Source organism: Staurois parvus, unplaced genomic scaffold (assembly GCF_062004578.1).
Source record: "Staurois parvus isolate SC_StPar_1 unplaced genomic scaffold, SC_StPar_1.0 ptg000362l, whole genome shotgun sequence".
Lineage (NCBI taxonomy): Eukaryota > Metazoa > Chordata > Amphibia > Anura > Ranidae > Staurois > Staurois parvus.
This window is the reverse complement of record NW_028318158.1, coordinates 8970897-8993149: the sequence shown is the minus strand read 5'-3', so window position 1 is coordinate 8993149 and position 22253 is coordinate 8970897. Positions and strand designations below refer to the sequence as shown.

The 22253-nt window shown below is 41.6% G+C and overlaps 1 protein-coding gene and 1 pseudogene across 1 annotated transcript in view; both read left to right on the top strand.

The window, feature by feature from the left end:
• The window catches only part of TMEM63A (transmembrane protein 63A), a 67343-nt gene that overhangs the window by 8310 nt on the left and 36780 nt on the right, over positions 1 to 22253 (top strand). The window contains exons 2-5 of the mRNA XM_089685085.1: positions 9396 to 9594; positions 11162 to 11241; positions 17124 to 17175; positions 21339 to 21376. Coding sequence (XP_089541211.1) covers positions 9412 to 9594; positions 11162 to 11241; positions 17124 to 17175; positions 21339 to 21376 — 353 coding nt within the window. The 5' untranslated portion in view covers positions 9396 to 9411. The remainder of the gene's footprint in view (positions 1 to 9395; positions 9595 to 11161; positions 11242 to 17123; positions 17176 to 21338; positions 21377 to 22253) is intronic.
• Positions 17251 to 17367, top strand: LOC149456411 (U2 spliceosomal RNA; annotated as a pseudogene).

Here is a 22253-nt window from a genome sequence, read left to right as displayed (position 1 = left end):
TGCTGGACTGGAATTCTTCTTATTTTCATCCTACTTCTTCTTCTTCTTCATCCTCATCCTCTTCTTCTTCATCATCCTCATCCTCTTCTTCATCCTCATCCTCTTCTTCTTCTTCTTCTTCCTCATCCTCTTCTTCTTCTTCTTCTTCTTCTTCTTCTTCTTCATCTTCTTCTTCATCATCCTCATCCTCTTCTTCTTCTTCTTCATCTTCTTCTTCTTCATCATCCTCATCCTCTTCTTCTTCCTCATCCTCTTCTTCATCCTCATCTTCTTCTTCTTCCTCATCCTCTTCTTCTTCTTCCTCTTCTTCTTCTTCCTCTTCTTCTTCTTCATCCTCATCTTCTTCTTCTTCCTCATCCTCTTCTTCTTCTTCCTCTTCTTCTTCTTCATCCTCATCCTCTTCTTCTTCATCATCCTCATCCTCTTCTTCTTCATCCTCATCCTCTTCTTCTTCTTCTTCTTCTTCTTCTTCTTCTTCTTCATCCTCATCCTCCTCTTCTTCTTCTTCTTCTTCCTCATCCTCCTCTTCTTCTTCTTCTTCTTCCTCATCCTCTTCTTCTTCCTCATCCTCTTCTTCATCCTCATCCTCATCTTCTTCCTCATCCTCTTCTTCTTCTTCTTCCTCATCCTCTTCTTCTTCTTCATCATCCTCCTTCTTCTTCTTCTTCATCCTCATCTTCTTCATCCTCATCCTCTTCTTCTTCTTCCTCATCCTCTTCTTCATCCTCATCTTCTTCTTCCTCTTCTTCATCCTCTTTTTCATCCTCTTCTTCATCCTCTTCCTCTTCTTCTTTTTCTTCTTTTTGTCTTCCTCTTGCAGGTCACTGCTCATGCGCAGATTTTTTAAAAATCGGTAAAAAATCGGCCGATTGGCCCATTAATGCCGCGAAAATCGGCCGGTCGGCCGATTTTTTTCCAACTTTACCAAAAAAAAAAAACGGCCAAAATCCCGAAAAACGGCCGACCAAATCGCCCACTAACGATCCGAAAATCGGCCGATTTTATTTTCGGCCGACAAATCGGCCGATTTTCGACCCATCTATGGCCTGCATTAGACCTGAGCCTTCTGAAGAGGACCAGATAGTTCCATATAGGACTAGAGCCTTCTGTAGAGGACCGGATACTTCTATTTCTGACAGTAGGCACATCAATTAGTAAAGGAAAAAGTTCATTTGGGTCACCTGGACCCAAACTTAACTGTTTAAACTCAAAGTAAACCTGGAGTTCAGTTCTAACGCTCCAGCATTCACCAAACTCTGAAATGTCAGGTTTGGGTGCACTCCCCATTTAATTAGTATGTTCACGTGGATTGCCAAAGATATTTTTATATTTGTTTGTGTTGTTCTATGCTATAAATAATGCAGATTGCTGCAGACGCCTAAAGCAGGTAAAGGTGTTAATAGTTATATTAAAACGAAGTAGCAGCTAATTTCCTTATCCAGCATTGGGAGAATCCTCCTTTGTTACTCAATGTCATTGCACATTTTTCCTGGCTGCTCGCCATGTTCTTTTATATGCAAATAGAGCAAGATCAAGTTCTGTATCAGAACTTTGTATGGGATATTTTGTTTGTTTATGGGGAATGGAAATTTCTTAGAGTAGATGCAAGTCAGAACGGAATGACATTTAGTTTGCTATAGCAAATCATAAACAATTGCCATTTAAAAAAAATTAAATACTTGTTTTCAATCTTTTTTTCATGCTTTGTTACATCTCAGTGCTGCTGACGTCCTGCATCCTCTTTGTAGCCACTTTCCCCCTTATGCATGGCAAGGGGCTGTGTTAGGGAATTGTCACTTTTTTCCAGAGTAGTTACTAGCCAGTTCAAAGGCACGTTGTGAGTGAATGAAAACTCACTTATAGTCGGCAAACACTGCAAGTAAGTAAAATACTCTGCAATACAAATACAATTTTTAAGTTGATGAGAGGGTCTCTTTAACCAGTTCCATGCTAGAGCAGTGTTTTAAACTTTTTTACACCTGTGTTAAAATCTGCATTTTTGGCTATAAAATTATTTAAAACACCCAGAACATAATATATTACCTAAAAGTAGAGGCCTTGTAAAATAAAAAGATGGTTGTTGCAATGTATTTATGCTGTATGATATATGCACAGATATTTATCAAACACATTTTCAGGAGAAATACACTAAGCCCTGGTTCACACTGATGCGGTGTTTTAGACCCCCAATGTCTCCACTGTCCACTATAGCTAATCCAGCACAGATTGTGCTTGATTAGCTGCCTCTCCAGGCACAGTAGCCAAGGAATGACCACTCCTAAACTGGAAACACCTGCAGCTTTATAGACAGCCGAGGCAATCCGGGAATAGATGTTACTCGATCCCTTCCCACTCGCCATCCTGAAATCATACCCCTTGCACTGTAAAAGCAATAACTTTTACTTGACAGGCCGGAAGCCATCTGAACACAACAAATACAAGGTCATGTCTGCTATTGCAGCCATGGGTTTGCTTTAAACCCTTTGCTACCTACACTATATTGCCAAAAGTATTGGGACACCCCTCCAAATCATTGGACTCAGGTGTTCCAATCACCTCCATGACCACAGATGTATAAAATCCAAGCCCCTAGGCATGCAGACTGCTTCTACAAACATTTGTGAAAGAATGGGTCGCTCTCAGGAGCTCAGTGAATTCAAGCGTGGTACTGTGATAGGTTTCCTAAATATTCTGTTAGTGGTATTATAACAAAGTGGAAGCAACTGGGAACAACAGCAACTCGGCCACAAAGTGGTAGGCCACGTAAAATGACAGAGCGGGGTCAGCGCATGCTGAAGTGCGCAGAAGTCGACAACTGTCTGCAGAGTCAATAGCTAAAGACCTCCAAACTTCGCGTGGCATTCAGATTAGCACAACAACAGTGCATAGAGAACTTCATGGAATGGGTTTCCATGGCTGAGCAGCTGCATCCAAGCCTTACATCAACAAGTGCAATGCAAAGCATCATATGCAGTGGTGTAAAGCACGCCGCTACTGGACTCTAGAGCAGTGGAGACGTGTTCTCTGGAGTGACGAATCACGCTTCTCTGTCTGGTAATCCAATGGAAGTGTCTGGGTTTGGCGGTTGCCAGGAGAACGGTACTTGCCTGACTGTATTGTGTAAAGTTTGGTGGAGGGGGAATTATGGTGTGGGGTTGTTGTTCAGGGGTTGGGCTTGGCCCCTTTCCATTGATGGGAACTCTTGGGGCATCAGCATACCAAGACATTTTGGACAATTTCACGCTCCCAAGTTTATGGGAAGAGTTTGGGGATGGCCCCTTACTGTTCCAACATGACTGCACACCAGTGCACAAAGCAAGGTCCATAAAGACATGGATGAGCGAGTTTGGGGTGGAGGAACTTGACTGGCCTGCACAGAATCCTGACCTCAACCCCATAGAACACCTTTGGGATGAACTAAAGTGGAGACTTCTCGTTTGACATCAGTGCCTGACCTCACAAATGTGTTTCTGGGAGAATGGTCAAACATTCCCATAGACACTCCTAAACCTTGTGGACAGCCTTCCCAGAAGAGTTGAAGCTGTAATAACTGCAAAGGGTGGGCCAACTCAATATTGAACCCTATGGACTAAGACTGGGATGCCATTAACGTTCATGTGCGTGTAAAGGCAGGTGTCCCAATACTTTTGGCTTGATGCAAGTATGTATATCCAATATCCAGGGGGCTCCTGGGGATGTAAAAAATCTCTCTAGTAGTCAGTGCTACCTACAGTGATAGCCGTGCTGCTCCAGCGGCTTCCCTTCCCTGCAAAAGACCTTTAAGCCTCATGCACACTGGACATTTTGCAAACTCTCCTAGAAGCCTTTCCTCCTGGAAGCAGCATTTTGGTAGAAAAAACACTTGCTGCTTGTAAAATTGTGTATTCTTTTAGGCATGTTTAGAGGCGTCAAGTGCTTGGGTGTTAATTAATTTCATTCCCTAGACATGTTAACACGCTTTTAGACACAATTACAAATGACAAGCGTTTTTTCTGCCAAAACTCTGCTGCTTCTGGACGCACTGGCAATGGGTTTTCTTTTCTGCCTCTGAAAGCCCCTGTTACTAAATGCTGCTAAATGTTTGTGTGCATGGACATAATGGGGTTTATTTACTAAAGCTGGAGAGTGCAAAATCAGAGTCACTTCTGCATAGAAACCAATCTGCTTCTAACCTCAGCTTGTTCAACTAAGCTTTGGCAGTAAAACCTCGACGCTGATTGGTTTCTGTGCAGAAGTGAGCCTGATTTTGCACTCTCCAGTTTTAGTAAATAAAACCCCATAGGCTAATATACAGGGGAATTTAGAGGCAGGAAAAAAGAACATATGATGCCCCTAGAAGCGGCTGCAAAAGCGTCCTGTGTACATGAGGCCTTAGGCCTTGTGCACACCTTGAGACCTGGTCACACTGGATGCAAATTGGCATGTGATTTGCATGCCATGCAACTTGCAAATCGCAGCCTATTGTCCACAATTAGAGCGGTCATATCGGTGCGGTTCCGACTTGGTTGGAGCACACCGATTTCTAAAGTGGTACATGCACTACTTTTGGTGTGATTTGCATAGACATCTGTATCAGATGTCTTGCAAATCGCACTTGAAATCGGTATGCCATCTGACTTCACTGTGACAGAAAAACTGATGGAAACTGATGAGCAGATTTCACTTGCAGAGACATCCGGTTACATCAGTTTTCATGCGCGCTTCAATGCATTTTAGACAGGTTTCAAATTCCTGGGCAGAAAAAAATCTGCACGTGATACCAGTGTTGTGGTGTGAACAGGGCACATAGAGAACAATTGATTTTGTTGTGTTTTTGCAGAACTTGTGCAGAAAAACTAGTCTCTGCACCATGGTGTGAACCTTTTCATGCCTCATGTTAACATTGTAGCAAAGTACTATCTTTAAAGTCTGCGCTAGTATGAAATATAGATACACCCAGCCATAAACAAACTTACAATTACAACTCATAAATGAAACAGTAATTCTTCAGGATTACTTGCACTGCAAAGCACTAGTGCAGATATCCCCAATAAAATTTACACCATTTATTTCATGTATATATTCCAGAGCACGTCAATAAAGGGTTTCAATGAGCAATCATTTCCACAGATCACAAACTGTTTGTCAAAACATATCTTGCTCTTTGAAAAAAATTGTATGTTGCGTATATGTTATCTTAAAGGGAAGAAAAAAAAAAGCTGTTTTTTCAGACTTTTTTTTTTTTTTTTTTCTCACCAATTAAACAAATGGAAAATTAGTTAAGGCACCAAAAATCAATTATTTTAAATGTTTTCTTCCCTTTTTTTTCTTTTTTTTTTTCCCTTCATTTTATTTTTTTCATTCTCTTGCACCTTTTGAACTCACTTGAACATTTTGACTACCCTAGGAGAGTAATTTCCCTTACACAACCCCCTCCTTTCTTGCATGTCATAGCCCTGTCTGCTTCTGAGTGTTTAATTACTTTCTGTGCTGGCCCAGCTCCTCCACTCTTCCCCTCACCTCCCTAATATATCCTTTTTTGTTGCTGCTGGAGGAGGAGCAAAGGGGAATACTATAGACTAGAGCAGGGGTGGGCAAACTTTTTGACTTGAGGGCCGCAATGGGTTCATATATTGGACCCGGGGGCCGGACCAAGAGTAGATGAATGATGTGTATGTGTCATCCATAGTAAGTATAGTAATATTCCCCCATAGTAAGCATAGTAATTAATCCCCCATATAGTAATTCATCCCCCATATAGTAATTCATCCCCCATATAGTAATTCATCCCCCATATAGTAATTCATCCCCCATATAGTAATTCATCCCCCCATAGTAATTCATCCCCCATATAGTAATTCATTCCCCATATTAAGTCCCCAAGTCCCCCATATAGTAATTCATCCCCCATAGTAATTCATCCCCCATATAGTAATTCATCCCCCATAGTAATTCATCCCCCATATAGTAATTCATCCCCCATATTAAGTCCCCCCTGTGTCAATTCACTTACCTTTGCTCCGCGCGTTCCTCTCGCCGTATTCCCGCGCCGTTCCGGTGTAGCATGAAAATCTGTCTCCTATGAGGATCTGTCCCCCTCGACGTATCTGCGCATGTGCCAGTTTCAGGCATTAGCAGCCGATCGGCGATCTCTGGCACATGCGCAGATACGTCGAGGGGGACAGATCCTCATAGGAGACAGATTTTCATGCTACACCGGTCTTCAGGGCGGACTGTGAGAGGAGCCTAGTGGGAGCCTAGCTCCGCGGGCCGGATTAAAAGGTCCGCCAGGCCGTAGTTTGCCCATTGCTGGACTAGAGTGTCACTGAGTGACAGCTAGGAGTCTGCTCACACCACCTCCAAAGTGGCAGCGTCCATCAGCTGTCTCAGGGTTTTTTGGATGTCTACACAAGAGAGGCTTTTACAGATCAATAAGATGCAGAAAATAGATTAAAAATGCACATATAATCTTTTAGGAAAATTGTTGTTGATATGAATGGTCTGGTAACAGGGGCTCTTTAACTGCTTCCTCGCTGCCCTATACCAGAAATACTGCTACAGGGCAGCACAGGTTTGAAAAATCGTGTGTGTGATAGATATATATATATATATATATATATATATATATATATATATATATATATATATATATATATATAAATTTTGCAGTTCCGGGTAGGGGGCATGCGCTCACTGCTATTCATGGCCTCGGCTGTCAATCACTAGGTCCCGGCCGGCACCCGGTGATCTCTGAGGATTTCTGACGGGGGAGAGACCTGTATGTAAACAATACAGATCTTTCACGTCAGCTCCTGCACTCTGCTTTGTATGGCTCTGCATAGCAGAGCCATCCAAAGCAGTGTGCTTACAGTGAATCACACGGCCCCAATTGTAAAACTGCACACAGTTAACCCTTAGATCGCCCCAAATGTTAACCTTTTCCTGCTCCGTGTCATTAGTACAGTGTCAGTGCTTTTTATTAGCACTGATCACTGTATTGGTGTCACTGGGGATGTCGGTGACATCAAGTCAGTTCCCACCCAGTGTCAGAATGCCAGCCGCAGTCCCGCTATAAGTCACTGATCGCCGCCATTGCTAGTAAGAAAAAAAAAATTACAGTATATACACCGTCATTTGTAAACGCTATAACTTTCACGTACACCAATTTACACGTATTGGGATTTTTATTAGCAAAGACATGCATCAGAATAAATTTTGGCCTAAATTTGACAAAATTTCATTTTTTAAAACATTTTTTACTGGGCATGTTTAATAACAAAAAGTCAACAGTATTGTTTTTTTCTAATTCAAAATTGTCAGTCTTTTTTTTTTTCTTCTTAATAGTGCAAAAAATAAAAAGCACAGGGGCAACGAAATACCATTGAAAGAAAGCTCCATTTGTGGGAAAAAAGGACATAAATTTAATTTGGGTGCAGCGTTGCATGACCGTGCAATTGTCAGTTAATGTAACACAGCGCCGTATCACAAAAAATGGCCTGTTCAGGAAGGGGGGTAAATCCTCTGGAGGGCAAGTGGTTAATATATCTGGAACATACAGTCATGGCCGAAATTGTTGGCACCCTTGATATTTTTCCTGAAAATCAAGTATTTCACACAAAAAAGGTATTGCATTAACACATGTTTTGCTATACACATGTTTATTCCCTTTGTATGTATTGGAACAAATATAAAACAGAGGCAGAAAAGCAAATATGACATAATGTCACACAAAACCCCAAAAATGGGCTGGACAAAAGTATTGGCACCCTTAACTTAATATTTGGTTGCACACCCTTTGGAAAACATAACTGAAATCAGTCGCTTCCTATAACCATCAATAAGCTTCTGACACCTCTCACCCGGAATTTTGGACCACTCTTCCTTTGCAAACAGCTCCAGGTCTCTCTTATTGGAAGGACACCTTTTCCCAACAGCAATTTTAAGATCTCTCCACAGGTGTTCAATGGGATTTAGATCTGGGCTCATTGCTGGCCACTTCAGAACTCTCCAGCGCTTCTTTGCCATCCATTTCTGAGTGCTTTTTGACGTATGTTTGGGGTCATTGTCCTGCTGGAAGACCCAGGATCTTGGACGCAAACCCAGCTTTCTGACACTGGGCCCTACAGTGCGACCCAAAATCCTTTGGTAATCCTCAGATTTCATGATGCCTTGCACACAGTCAAGGCACCCAGTGCCAGAGGCAGCAAAACAACCCCAAAACATCATTGAACCTCCACCATATTTTACCGTAGGTACTGTGTTTTGTTCTTTGTAGGCCTCATTCCGTTTTCGGTAAACAGTAGAATGATGTGCTTTACCGAAAAGCTCTATCTTGGTCTCATCTGTCCACAAGACGTTTTCCCAGAAGGCTTTTGGCTTACTCAAGTACATTTTGGCAAACTGTAGTCTTGCTTTTTTATGTCTCTGTGTCAGCAGTGGGGTCCTCCTGGGTCTCCTGCCATAGCGTTTCATTTCATTTAAATGTCGACGGATAGTTCGCGCTGACACTGATGCTCCCTGAGCCTGCAGGACAGCTTGAATGTCTTTGGAACATGTTTGGGGCTGCTTATCCACCATCCGGACTATTCTGCGTTGCAATCTTTCATCAATTTTCCTCATCCGTCCACGACCAGGGAGATTAGCTACAGTGCCATGGGTTGCAAACTTCTTGATAATGTTGCGCACTGTGGACAAAGGCAAATCTAGTTCTCTGGAGATGGACTTGTAACCTTGAGATTGTTGATATTTTGCCACAATTTTGGTTCTCAGGTCCTCAGACAGTTCTCGTCTCCTCTTTCTGTTGTCCATGCTTAGTGTGGCACAGACAGACACACAATGCAAAGGTTAAGTGAACGTCTCTCCTTTTTATCTGCTTTCAGGTGTGATTTCTATATTGCCCACACCTGTTACTTGCCCCAGGTGAGTTTACAGGAGCATCACATGCTTGTAACATTCTTATTTATCCGCAGTTGTGAAAGGGTGCCAATACTTTTGTCCAGCCCATTTTTGGAGGTTTGTGTGACATTATGTCGAATTTGCTTTCTTTCCTCCCTTTTTTTGTTTTGTCCCAATACACACAAAGGGAATAAACATGTGTATAGCAAAACATGTGTTAATGCAATACGTTTCGTGAGAAATACATGATTTCCTGGAGAAATATCAAGGGTGCCAACAATTTCGGCCATGACTGTATAGTTTGTTATTACTGGTAGTCATACACCAAACATATATAATTACATTGCTTTTGATCAGTAATTTAAAGCACCAGACTGCTAATTTAGCCTTTTAGGAAGAGAATCCAGAAACTGAATAGAGAGAATGAGATGAATAAAGATGACGTTGTTTTCCTCTTGTGTAGAAGCATTGTTCCTTTGATAAGATTATTGCCTGATGCTGACTTCCTTCCTCTCACTTAGATCTCTCCCGTGGACCATGCGATTATTTTTTTCTTCTCCGGGTCACACCTTTTCCACTTGGAATGAATTTCGTTTAGGGAATGCATCAAATCAAACACAGCCATATTGTTACAGTGGCCACACGGGAAGCACTGTGCTGCAAGGAGTCACTTTTGGTGGAATCCCTACGGTTTTGGTGTTAGATGTGGCCTGCTTTGTGGTAGGTGTTGTCCATTCTGTTCAGTAATTATAAGTATGTATAAATAAATTCCTGACAAGTCACAAATGACAAGATCAACAGTGCTTTTATCAATACAAATTGGTACAGTGGCTTTTGCCCAGGATGAGATGATGTCCTCACTTTGCTGCAGACAGGAGGCAGCATCATGTCTCCAGTCTTCCCCTTCTGCTACAATATTGCAGTCTGGAAGTCAGAAATAGAGAGGCTTCAACAGAGACTGATCTGTGTCAGACATTTGTGAACACCGCCAAGAACTGCACAGGTACTGGGATCATTGCCGACACCTGTGATTTCACTGGCATCTGCACTGGAGAATTGGGCAGCGAGGGCGCACAGGCAATTTCAGAATGAGTGGGTCAGGGGAGCCCCATGCAGAGACACTGTCACTTTGCCCTGGAAGGAACAAAAATGAAATCTTTTACAGCTTACTATATCTTAGATGGGGTGACTCCATCAGTTTTATATATTTCCTTATTTCACTTGGTGATCCTGCCAATAATACACTTCCTGTCCACACGTGGCAATGCTGACTTGCTGTGCTGTATCTCTGAAGGAGCAGTGTTGTCACCCGAAGACAGGAAGTGTGTAATGACTCTTCTCCATTACGTAGTGGGGTGTTCTTCAGTTCACACTGGCGACCTTGGCAGATCTTCTGACACTGCAGATGTCACATGAAGTCGGAGGTCCTTATCGAACAGATATAACAAAACACTTTCAATAGTATATTTACCAGACTAAAAGGGGGCAGGTAAGAGCAGTTCATTGTTGGGGTTTACTTACACTTTAAGGTCTTTGTAAACCCTCATCTTTTAAAACATTTAAAATAGAAATGAAAGGCAAAACATTTGTGTATAGATAAAAAAAACATTAAATACTTTTTTGTTTTTTTTATTTACTTTGTTTTACAAGAGAGCACATATCATCCATGCTCCTTATGCAGCTGAGAACAGAGAGCTGGGGAGGAGAAACAGCAGCACACTCAACTTCATAGTGTATAGCTGTGCAGGGGGCGGGGGAAGATGTGTGAGCAGAAGTCTGATCATTGGAGGAGAGCAGCTAGAGAACTGACCATGCTGAGCTCTCATGCCTGATGTGGTCAGTTTTTAATAGGAAAGCGGAGGGACTGGCAGGAACACCAAGGATTTCCCATAAAGGAAACCATACAAAGCAAACAGGATATTTTTTCATACAAGTACACGGTACAGCAGACACATATCAGGAATATGAAATGTTGGCTTTACATACTCTTTTAATGTATTAAAACCCTAGGTCTATGCTTAGCATGTAACAATTTTTGTCATGGGGACAGCCATACTTACACTTTACATTTTTCAGACTTTCCTTTGTGCTCAGTAGAGAGGTGTGTCAGTGTCTGTACCATGCTGATCCTCATATCTCATTATAGCTCTGCTAGGCCAGGTTGAAAAAAAACTGACTTTCCACAGTGTCTTAAAAAGTGAGATCGCCACATTGCTCCTGGTAGGCCATGTGACTATAACTATAGTTAGTAAAAATGAGCAAATCTCTGTATATTTGTGTGTTTCAGCTGTTACTTTTGCTCTTCTCCTTTATCCGCAAGAAGTTCTGGGACTATGGCCGTGTGGCCCTTGTGTATGCCGCAGACAGGTATGTCAGCTCTGTCTGAGTATTAAGTCAGTTTTATTTGACAGGTTTTTTTAATTCTACATTTAATTATAAGTGTGTGTGTGTGTGTGTGTGTGTGTGTGTGTGTGTGTGTGATGACTTCAGCTCAGTGTTAGAAGCATTTTTGGTGAGTCCATGGCAGTATGAACTGCGGTCTGTGATTTTAAGGCTTGCCAGCCCACTTTTATTAAACAAACTTAAAGTGTTACTAAACCCAGGACCCTGCATTGACTATGTCTGGTCTCGCACAGAACATGGAAATGCAATTATTTTACTAAATATGAACTGCTAAATACCTTTTCTCATCAGCAGTAAATAGCAGTCTTGTGACTTCTATCAGTGTCCAACTGAGCACTGGTTAATCTTGTAGGAGGAGTTTTCTTTCTCCTCTGACTGTCCTATGAGACTGCATAACCCTTGTCCCTCTGTCTGGACAGTGCTGATTGGCCCTGTGCTGATCACATGTACCCTCCCAAAAAAGAAAAAAAGCTCTCTAGCAATACACACCAAACTGAGCATGTGCAGTGACTCCTAGGGCTTTGTACTATCTGGAGATGGATTGGGGACAGTAGAAGAAGGGGAGGATCGGAGAAGACAGGATCAAACAGCCTTTTTACACATTGTGGATTAACCCCTTAGGCTCTACAGTGAATATAACAAGTATGCTTTACTGCATATACAGACTGCTTTTACTGTTGTGGGTTTAGTAACCCTTTTAAAAAAAAAAAGTTGAAAACAGGACAGTTGCCCATGCAGGGTTTTTTCGCTAGCAGAACAGATATCAGAAAATGCCAAGTCACCTGGCTCCCTCTTCAACAGCATCACTGTTTTTTCACTTGTCCCTCAGAGCGTCTCACCCAGCTCACCTGACTCACTCAGCGTGTAGTTACAGCCTCCTGCTGCATGGGCCCACTCCTGGCCTCTCCATAGGGGATCTCCTGGCTCCTCAGGCTTTCATTCTTCTGAGACTTGGAGACTTCCTCAGTCCCCTGGACTCATCTAGTCACCTCAGCTCTCACAGTCCTTCAGACTCTCTTAGCTGTCCCAACTCTGTCCTGTGGGCAAGAAATCTCTCCTCCAACATGGAGTGCTGTCTCCTGATGGAAGTATACCTGTTTCTTGGATAGAGAACACACCTGTCTCCTGACGGGAGCCCTGGGCTATGCCCAAGCCTATGACTATAAGTTCTGTGCACACCTGGACACACACCCTGCTGGGCTTCTACAAGACCTGGACACTGGGTTGGTAATTTCTTCTCTCCCAAAACACTTTGGAATCTCCAAAGTACAGAGCCCAATCCAGGAATATAAAAATCTGGAGAAAGCTGTAAAATCAATTTTCTCCACTCATAGTTGATATTCTGGAGTCTCGCGCTCTGCATACATGCAAACCCTGTGTCCTTTTTTCAACCATTTTCACAGTGGTAGGGCCTCGCATTGTCCCAATATACTATATAAATAGTTTCATATGTTTAACTTTTGACAAAGGATTCCCAGAGCACTATGTTTTTTCAAAAGAAAATATATAGTAGGCATCTGTCTCCATTCAGGTACTCGATCTCTGAATAACTCTTCTGATGGAGGAGGTGGACGGAGACCCTGCTCTGGTTCCTTCACTAGTGTAAATTTTTAGATTGACATATTGAGTTTCAGGAATTTTTTATTTTTTTTTTATAATTTTGACCTTTTTTGTAATAAAGAAAAAAAGAATATGTAAAACTTCTATGCATTTCCTGGAAGGAGCTGTGGTAACATAGAGGGGAAATCATGCGATGTGATCATGTGTCATGTGAGTATTTGAGATTGGTGTCACAATTGCAAAACATGGGTGGTGCAACAAGAACATAAAATATGAAAGTAGCACTGCACATTAATGACTAAAATACTAGTTTTGGATTGTCAAAAAAAAAAAATCAAGAGATGTGCTAAAGGAAAGCCTGACTTGGATTTTTCAACTGACAACGCCAGCAAGCTATACTTTACCAGTAACTGTTACTCCTCTAATTGTTAGCCAATGTCAGGGGAATGCGTGGGTACATATTAACTCAAACAAAATCACTAGAGTGAGCTTTCTGGGGCAGCATGCAGTCTGCTGTACATGTAAAGCTGTCTGATATCTGTGCGCAGCTCCAAAAATATGAAATATGGTGGTTTCATGTTTTCTTAAAGGATAAGTTCAACTTTGGGAACATGTTACTTCCCCCCCCTCCCTGTGACTGCAGTACGGGGAGAAGTTCCCCATACTAGGTGTAAGTTTTTGAAAACCACGCGGCTGTGCAGGGCTCCGACCACACGCTCGTGTCTTTCATTCACAGTGTTCTCTGAATGAATGAACTACAAGTCCCTACAGCCTTTGCAGGTATCGGCTTGTAGTTCTCAATGTTCTACCACGCCACTATTGAGTGCCGTAGTAGTTCAATGAGTCTTCCTGTCAGACTGTAGCTGCTTGCCTGTACGGGATGCACGGGCAAGCAGATACACTGGCTGTTTGCAGGAGTCCAGGCTCCGAGAAAAAAAAAATGCCCTTTTTTTTTTTTTTTTTTTTTTTTTTTTTTTTTTACTTACCTGCAAATAAAATGGGCATTTATTATTTTTTTTTTTGAAAAGCAAACTTATCCTCTTAACTGTAGTGAGTCTTCCGACTCCTCATGACACCTACAGCTCCTTTCCTTACAGTTCTCTTGCTAAATGTACAGGGTTTGGACAAACAAAATGGAAACAGCACATGATTTATATTGTAAAGCGCTGAGCAAACTGCGCTATATAAATCCTGTATAATAATGATTTGCAGCTGTGAAAGTGATGACATGTTTTGCATTGAAAGTGGAAGTGATTTAACATTCTTGTTTGCTTTCACTGTGTGATGAGACACCTAGCTAACAGGCGGGAAACCTTACTACTGCAAAAGACTACAGAGCTCAATCTCAGTCATCACAGGACTGAGATTGAGCTCTGCAGTCACTTTTGCAGCAGATGTTTTCTTCATGCTTGTTCACATATATGCAGATTGGATGCGGTTTGAACCGTATCCAATCCACTTGACATGTGAAATGATAACATTCCTTCCTATGGTGCCTGTTCACATACAGGTGAAACTTGAAAAAATAGAATATTGTGCAAAAGTTCATTTATTTCAGTAATGAAACTTAAAAGGTGAAACTAACATATGAGACTCATTACATGCAAAGCAAGATAGTTCAAGCCGTGATTTGTCATAATTGTGAGGATTATGGCTTACAGCTCATGAAAACCCCAAATCCACAATCTCAGAAAATTAGAATATTGTGAAAAGGTGCAATATTCTCGGCTCAAAGTGTCCTACTCTAATCAGCTAATTAAGCCATAACACCTGCAAAGGGTTCCTGAGCCTTTAAATGGTCTCTCTGTTTGGTTCAGTAGGAATCACAATCATAGGAAAGACTGCTGACCTGACAGTTGTGCAGAAAACCATCATTGACACCCTCCATAAGAAGGGAAAGCCTCAAAAGGTAACTGCAAAAGAAGTTGGATGTTCCCAAAGTGCTGTATCAAAGCACATTAATAGAAAGTTATGTGGAAGGGAAAAGTGTGGAAGAAAAAGATGCACAAGGAGCAGGGATGAAAGCAGCCTGTAGAAGATTCTCAGGAAAAGGCCATTCAAAAGTGTTAGACTTTCACAAGGAGTGGACTGAGGCTGGAGTCAGTGCATCAAGAGCCACCACACACAGACGGATCCTGGACAAGGGCTTCAAATGTCGTATTCCTCTTGTCAAGCCGCTCCTGAACAACTAACAACGTCAGAAGCATCTTACCTGGGCTAAAGAAAAACAGACCTGGTCTGTTGCTCAGTGGTCCAGAGTCTTTTTTTCTAATGAGAGCAACCTTTGCATCTCATCTGGAAACCAAGGACCCAGAGTATGGAGGAAGAATGGAGAGGCACAAATTGCAAGATGCTTGAAGTCCAGTGTGAAGTTTCCACAGTCTGTGTTGATTTGGGGAGCCATATCATCTGCTGGTGTTGGTCGACTGTGCTTCATTAAGTCCAGGGTCAACGCAGCCGTCTACCAGGAGATTTTGGAGCACTTCATGCTTCCTTCCACAGACGAGCTTTATGGGGATGCTGACTTCATTTTCCAGCAGGACTTGGCACCTGCCCACACTGCCAAAAGCACCAAAACCTGGTTCAATCACCGTGGGATTACTGTGCTTGATTGGCCAGCAAACTCGCCTGACCTGAACCCCATAGAGAATCTATGGGGTACTGCCAAGAGAAAGATATGAGACCGAACAATGCAGAAGAGCTGAAGGCCGCTATTGAAGCATCCTGGTCTTCCATAACACCTCAGCAGTGCCACAGACTGATAACTTCCATGCCACGCCGCATTGAGGCAGTAATTGCTGCAAAAGGGGCCCAAACCAAGTACTGGGTACATATGCATGCTTATACTTTTCAGAGGTCCGATATTGTTCTATGTACAATCCTTGTTTTATTGATTGCATGTAATATTCTAATTTTCTGAGATTGTGGATTTGGGGTTTTCATGAGCTGTAAGCCATAATCCTCACAATGATGACAAATCACGGCTTGAACTATCTTGCTTTGCATGTAATGAGTCTATCTCATATATTAGTTTCACCTTTTAAGTTGCATTACTGAAATAAATGAACTTTTGCACGATATTCTAATTTTTCGAGTTTCACCTGTATGTCTGATGCACTGGCAGTGCGGATTCAGTGCGAATTGAAGAAAAGTGCTCTCTGATTTCTAAGCAGTGCAGTCCGGTTCAGGTGTGGATTACAGGCTATTGACTTCTATGGGATCCAGTTCTAAACAGCACATGTGTGAACAGTATAAGATCCAGACTGGAACCGCTGAACAACTACTGAGTCAATTAGCTGTGAAACCTGATCTTCATTTGGCACCGCACATGTGTGAATCCGCTCTTATTCCGGGGCACGATCCTGCGCAATGTTCATTTGTCTTTTCCGGTCAGGTCACCATGTCGACCGCACTTATGCTTATTAGACGGTTTCCCGGAAATTGTATATTCCATCATAACGTTTGATATTGTACCTCCCAACACGGCAAATAAATTGGCACTTCAGTTTCAGAGGCACCAGCTAAGCGGGCACCAACAATTTACAATTTTTGAAGCTCATTAAGCTCTGATATGACTCCATATTACTAGCAGTGCACGCAGTGAATGATGAAAGCGAGGCTTCCCACCTTATCTAGGTGTCTCATCACACAGTGGAAGCAAAAGCGTATTACATCACTTCCGCTTTCAGCACGAAACATGTTGTCACTTTCACATCTGCAAATCATGTAGTGTTTCCATGTTTTTGGTCTAACCCCCTGTATCTACAAATGTCCAGAAGTAGCCAAAAGAGAGAAAAATTTAAAATAGAAAAAAGTTACAAAATAGTTCAAAAGCTTGTTCCTGCCCTAGGCACTGAGACATGAGAACCATTATGATGAATACAGCCCTTAGCTGGGAAGGGTTTGAACCTCTGTCAGGTTTTTATTGCTGTCTGGCCACTATCACTAGTACTGAAAATAAAGGAAAATCCAAAATTTTAAGTTGCCTCCTGAACAGGAATTGAAGGGAAATCTTGCAATGGGAACACTTGTTATAGAGACAACTGTCTGAGAGGATTTCCCTATCTTTGCGGAGATCTCCTCTTCCTGTGGTATCGAAAGGAAAGCTTGTCAATGTGAAAGTGGTAGAAACCTTCCCTACTCCACCAAAAATGAAAATGGTTTTGTCATTAGATGCATGTTATACAAAAAAAATCTGCCCAATTTAAATATTTGTGGGGGGGGGGGGAGTGATATTACAGAAATGTCAGACAAAACATTTTGTTTTTCTGCTCCTCTCCCAACAGTTCATATGAAGAGATCTCACCGTCAGTTGATGAGGAGTTGGTGAGAGACAAGGTATGTAAGTGTATACATTCCTCTTCTAATTACCTTCAACCCTCAGGGATGGTGTCAGAGGTATAGAGGTTTTCAGTCGCTTCTCGGCCTTTTGGCTAAGATCAAGTGTAGTATCTGTTCTTATCAGTGTCCAGTAGGGGTGCTCCACCATCATTCCTGCTTGCGGGGATGATTGGTTGTATAGTACCCCTGCTGGTAGGATGGGGGTCCTGATGGTTAGTACAGGCTGGAACAGAAACCGAGGCGCCCACAGGCTGCTGGGGCCCGGGAGTAATTCCCCCTGGAAAACCGGAGGGGCCCAGTACCTCCTGATTTGAGCGGATCTACCTTGTCTGGCCAGGGGCAGTGGAGGCAGAAATTCCACAAATCGGTGCCCCCTGAGAGTGGTCGCCTCAGGGGTGCTGTTAGTAACACTTGGGTGTGGCACCCCCATGTGTGAAAAGGCACATGGTCACTGATTTTACACTTTTCCTGCACTGCACCTTTTAGGGCTAGGCCTTTTGGCTAAGTCCTGGGCAATTTTTGCTACGGGCCTCAGGGCCTGGCCATTGCACAATTGCATGGCCACTTATTTATTTAATTTATTTTCTCCCCACGTTTGTCACTTTTCACTTTTGTGTGTGTTTTCTTTCTCACAGGATGGTAGGGTGTGGGTCCTCGGGCCTACCCTGAAGTCTAGGGGGAGGATGTGTGACCTTTTGGTTCCTTCCTTCCCTGTCCCTAGGGGTTTTCTCTTCGGGAGAGCCCCCTTACCAAGTACTTGGTGGCTGGCTTCGGCTGGCCATAGGGAACGGGGTCCGCCAGGCCTTTTGGCTAGGAGGACCACATGGTAACCTTGTCCCTGTCAGGAGCTTCGTGCCCCGGGGGATCAGGGTAGAGGTCTATCCCCTTCAGGGGAAGGACAAAGCACACCCCTAAGTGCAGTTTTTGTGTGGTGTTTTGCACTTGCGCGATTTTTGTGAACACTTACGGGTTTTTTCGTTTTTTGCACGTTCGCAGACTTAAAAAAAAAAGAGGTTTTCAGTCACCACTTTTAACCACTTCAATACCAGGCACTTTCACCCCCTTCCTTTCCAGGTCAATTTTCAGCTTTCAGTGCTGTTTGAATTCTTTCGAATGACAATTGAGTGATCATGCAACACTCTACCCATATGAAATTTTTATCAATTTTTTCACACAAATAGTGCTTCCGTCTGGTGGTATTTAAGCACCACTGGGATTTTTTTTTTCTTCGTTTCTATTATAAAATTTTGAAAATAAATCATCTTTCTTCATAAATTTAGGCCACGCTACATTTCTGTGGTTAAAATAATGCAAAATCAGTGTTTTATTGTTTAGTCTGTAGGAAAGTTATAGAGTCCACCATCCAAGGTATATACAGCAGGTAAAGTAAGTATTGAACATGTCACCATTTTTCTCAATAAATATATTTCTAAAGGTGCTATTGACATGAAAATTTCACCACATGTTGGTGACAACCCATGTAATCCATACATACAAAGACACCAAAACAAATAAGTTCAGAAATTAAGCTATGTGTAATAAAATGGAATGAAACAGGAAAAAAGTATTGAACACATGGAAAGCCAAGACACCAGTTGAAATCTTTCAGTAATTATGAAGGTAATCCCTGCCCCTTGTCAGTGCAAATTATTGTCAGCTGGTTCAGTCTCAACTGAATATAGCGTATAAAAAGGTGTCTTATTACCAAGGTGTCACACAAGAAACATCTCATGATGGGTAAAAGCAAAGAGCTCTCTCAGGACCTTCACAATTTGATTGTCGCAAAACATACTGATGGCATTGGTTACAGAAGAATTTCTAAACTTCTGCATGTTCTGGTGAGCACTGTTGAGGCCATAATCCAGAAATGGGAAGAACATCATTTCACTATAAACCAGCCATGACTAGGTGCTTCTTGCAAGATTTCTTACAGAAGAGTGAAAAGAATTATTAGAAGAGTTGTCCCAAGAGTCAAGGACCACTTGTAGAGATCTTCAGAAAGACCAGGAATTAGCAGGTACAATTGTTTCAAAGAAAATGATAAGTAATGCGTGCAACTGCCGTGGCCTGTATACATGCTCACCACACAAGACTCCATTGCTGAAGAAAAAGCATGTTGAATCTCATGTAAAGTTTGTTGCACAACATTTAGACAAGCCTGTGAAATACTGGGAGGATATAGTCTGGTCAGATGAGACCAACTTTGAACTCTGGATGCTATAATACACACCATGTTTGAAGGTCAGATGGCACTGCACATCACCTCAAAAACACCATACAAACCGTGAAGTTTGGAGGTGGGAACATCATGGTGTGGGGCTGTTTTTCAGCTTACGGTACTGGCAAACTTCATATCATTGAAAGAAGGATGAATGGAAAAATGTACCAAGACATGCTTGATAAAAAAAATCTGCTGCCATCTACCAGGATGATGAAGATTAAACGAAGATGGACATTTCAGCAAGACAATGATCCCAAACACAAAGCTAAGAAAACTCAATTGGTTTCCAAGAAAGAAAATAAAGCTGCTAGAATGGCCCAGCCAATCACCTGACTTGAATCCAATAGAAAGTCTATAGAAAGAACTAAAGGTCAGAGTTGATAGGAGAGGCCCATGGAACCTTCAAGAATGAAGACTGTTTGTGTGGAAGAATGGGCGCAAAATCACACCTGAGCAATGCATGCGAATAGTTTCTTCTCCAGGAGGCGTCTTAAAGCTGTCGAGCTTTTGTACGAAGTATTAAATAAATTTCAGTTAGTGTGTTCAATACTTTTTCCCTATGTCATTCCATTTTATTATACATCGTTTAATCTCTGAACTTATTTGTTTGGTTTCTTTTTATGTATGAATTGCATGGGTTGTTACCGACATGTAGTGAAAATTCCATTTTAATAGCATCTTTAGAAATATATATTTACCAAGAAAAATGGTGATTTATTCAACTTTTTACCCACTGTATATATGAAAATCAATGAATCCAGGTGTGTTGACAGCCTGTCTCATTTTTTGAGGCCCAAAAATGCCAGGAGAGTACAAATTACCCATTTTTAGACAGTAGACAGTCCAAGGTATTTAGTAAGAGGCAAGGTGAGTTGTTTTGAAATTTTTTTTAATTTTTTTTTTGTCATTTGTTAGAAAATGAAGAGATTAAAACTTTTTTTTTTTTTGTTTCATACGGTCACCAGTGCAGTACAGGGTCCTCATGTAACTGGTGTGACAGTGATCGAGGACACTGACTGCTGAAAGTATGTTAACCACTTGCACTTTTCTAGTATATTCACCGCCATTTGTAGATGCTATAACTTTCACCTACACCAATTAATTTACACGTTTAATTAATTTGGAGTGTGGCCCATTTCTGGTAGGACGTCAAATGACGTCCACCTGGAAAGACGAAAGTGCTGCCCGGCCGCCACTTGACAAAAGGCCAGGCGGGAAGTAGTTAAAGTGAACCTGTCAGCCATTTTAAACATAAAAAGCATACAACTGTATGTATTAGCCAGGTGTTGTGCTCTGCATAGTCTACTAGTCAAATATACAGCTATCAGCATTAGACAAGTATCTGAAAGTGTTACTATAACCTGGACAAATGTTGTACAGTCTTTTCTCTGACTTTTCTATTTTCCCCAAAAAAAACCACATTCCCAGTTAAGCTGGCAATACATTAGACAATTTTATTCAATTTTATTTTAGATTTATCTTCAACTATGTAGTGTAAGGAAATTTTTTGTTTTGATTTATTTATGTGGTGCAAGGGCCTGCCTGATTGCATACAAATTGAAAGTGTTGAGGTCTGACCTCATGTTATATGGTTTTGGTACATCTAAAGGAAAATTGTACAAGAAATGTGTATAATATATGACCAGCTTTAGAATTTTGTTCTTTCAGATAAGAAAAGAGAAATTCCATCTTTCACTTTTTTTTTTTTTCACTGCAGTCATAGACGATCGTTAAATTTGTCCCTAACAACCATTAGAAAATCAAAAGAATGTTTAAAAAATGGCTGCTTTCAAATGAAATTCTATCTGTGTGTGGCTAGCTTTAACTCCTTGCTCCATGGTTATCATGGTGTGTTTTTCATTTTGTTTTTCTATCTGTCACTTCTTTTACTGATAATATACCGGTTACTGTTTATTTTATTTCTTAATATTTTTTTTAGGGCTTCTGTTCCTGGATATCGGCTCCGTTTAGCATGAGGTAAGTTAAAGTGCTATTCCAGGTAATGGATATATTCAGTACATTTCCCTTGGTATCCAGTATACACTGCACCTATTGTGTTTTGCATCAAAACTCATTTTAGTGTATTTTTTTCATGAAAATCTGCATTTGATAAACAGTTGCACGAATTTTGCGTGACGTAAAGAGATGCAACTGCCATCATTTTATTCTACAGGGCCTCTGCTTTAAGAAAATGTATAAGTTATTGAAGTTTCAAGGTAATTTCCTGAAAAAATGCAGATTTTAACATGAGTGTGAAAAATAAAGAATTTGCCACGGTGGACAAGTGGCTTAAAAATTAAAAACAACGTTAAAGCAGATCCCTGGTCACTCGGCCTTCCCATTGCCCTCCGGATAGTCGTAGTTAGTTTCTAAATAAACTGTTCTGCCTAAATCTGTGGTCACATGATGCTGTGGCTCCCGAGTTTTCTATTTCCCATGGAGGAGTCGGGTCCTTCTTCAGGTTACTTCATTGCTTGGTGATGTGGACATTTCTGGTTGGCTGTCCATCACTGGGGGTCCTCAGAGGACTGCAGAGGAGAGATGGCATCAGGAAGAAGTGACCAGTCCACTGCAGTGTTAGATCCACTAGTCACGACTCCCAAAGCAGTGCTGGTGAGGGAAACTGATATTGAACTTAGGTATGCATAAAAAAGCATCAAAGAACTCTTTCACACTAATGTTGGTCTTTGAAGAGGAATCTGTGTTTGAATCGCTCTTCAGAGAGCATTTGGCAAGCAGTGAGGAGGTGTTGTATCGCACTGGCTTGACTCGAAATGGGTTTTAACGTGTTTTTAACTTTAAAAATAAAATATAATACATCTATCTGTTTAAGGCTGTAAACAGTTGTGTTATA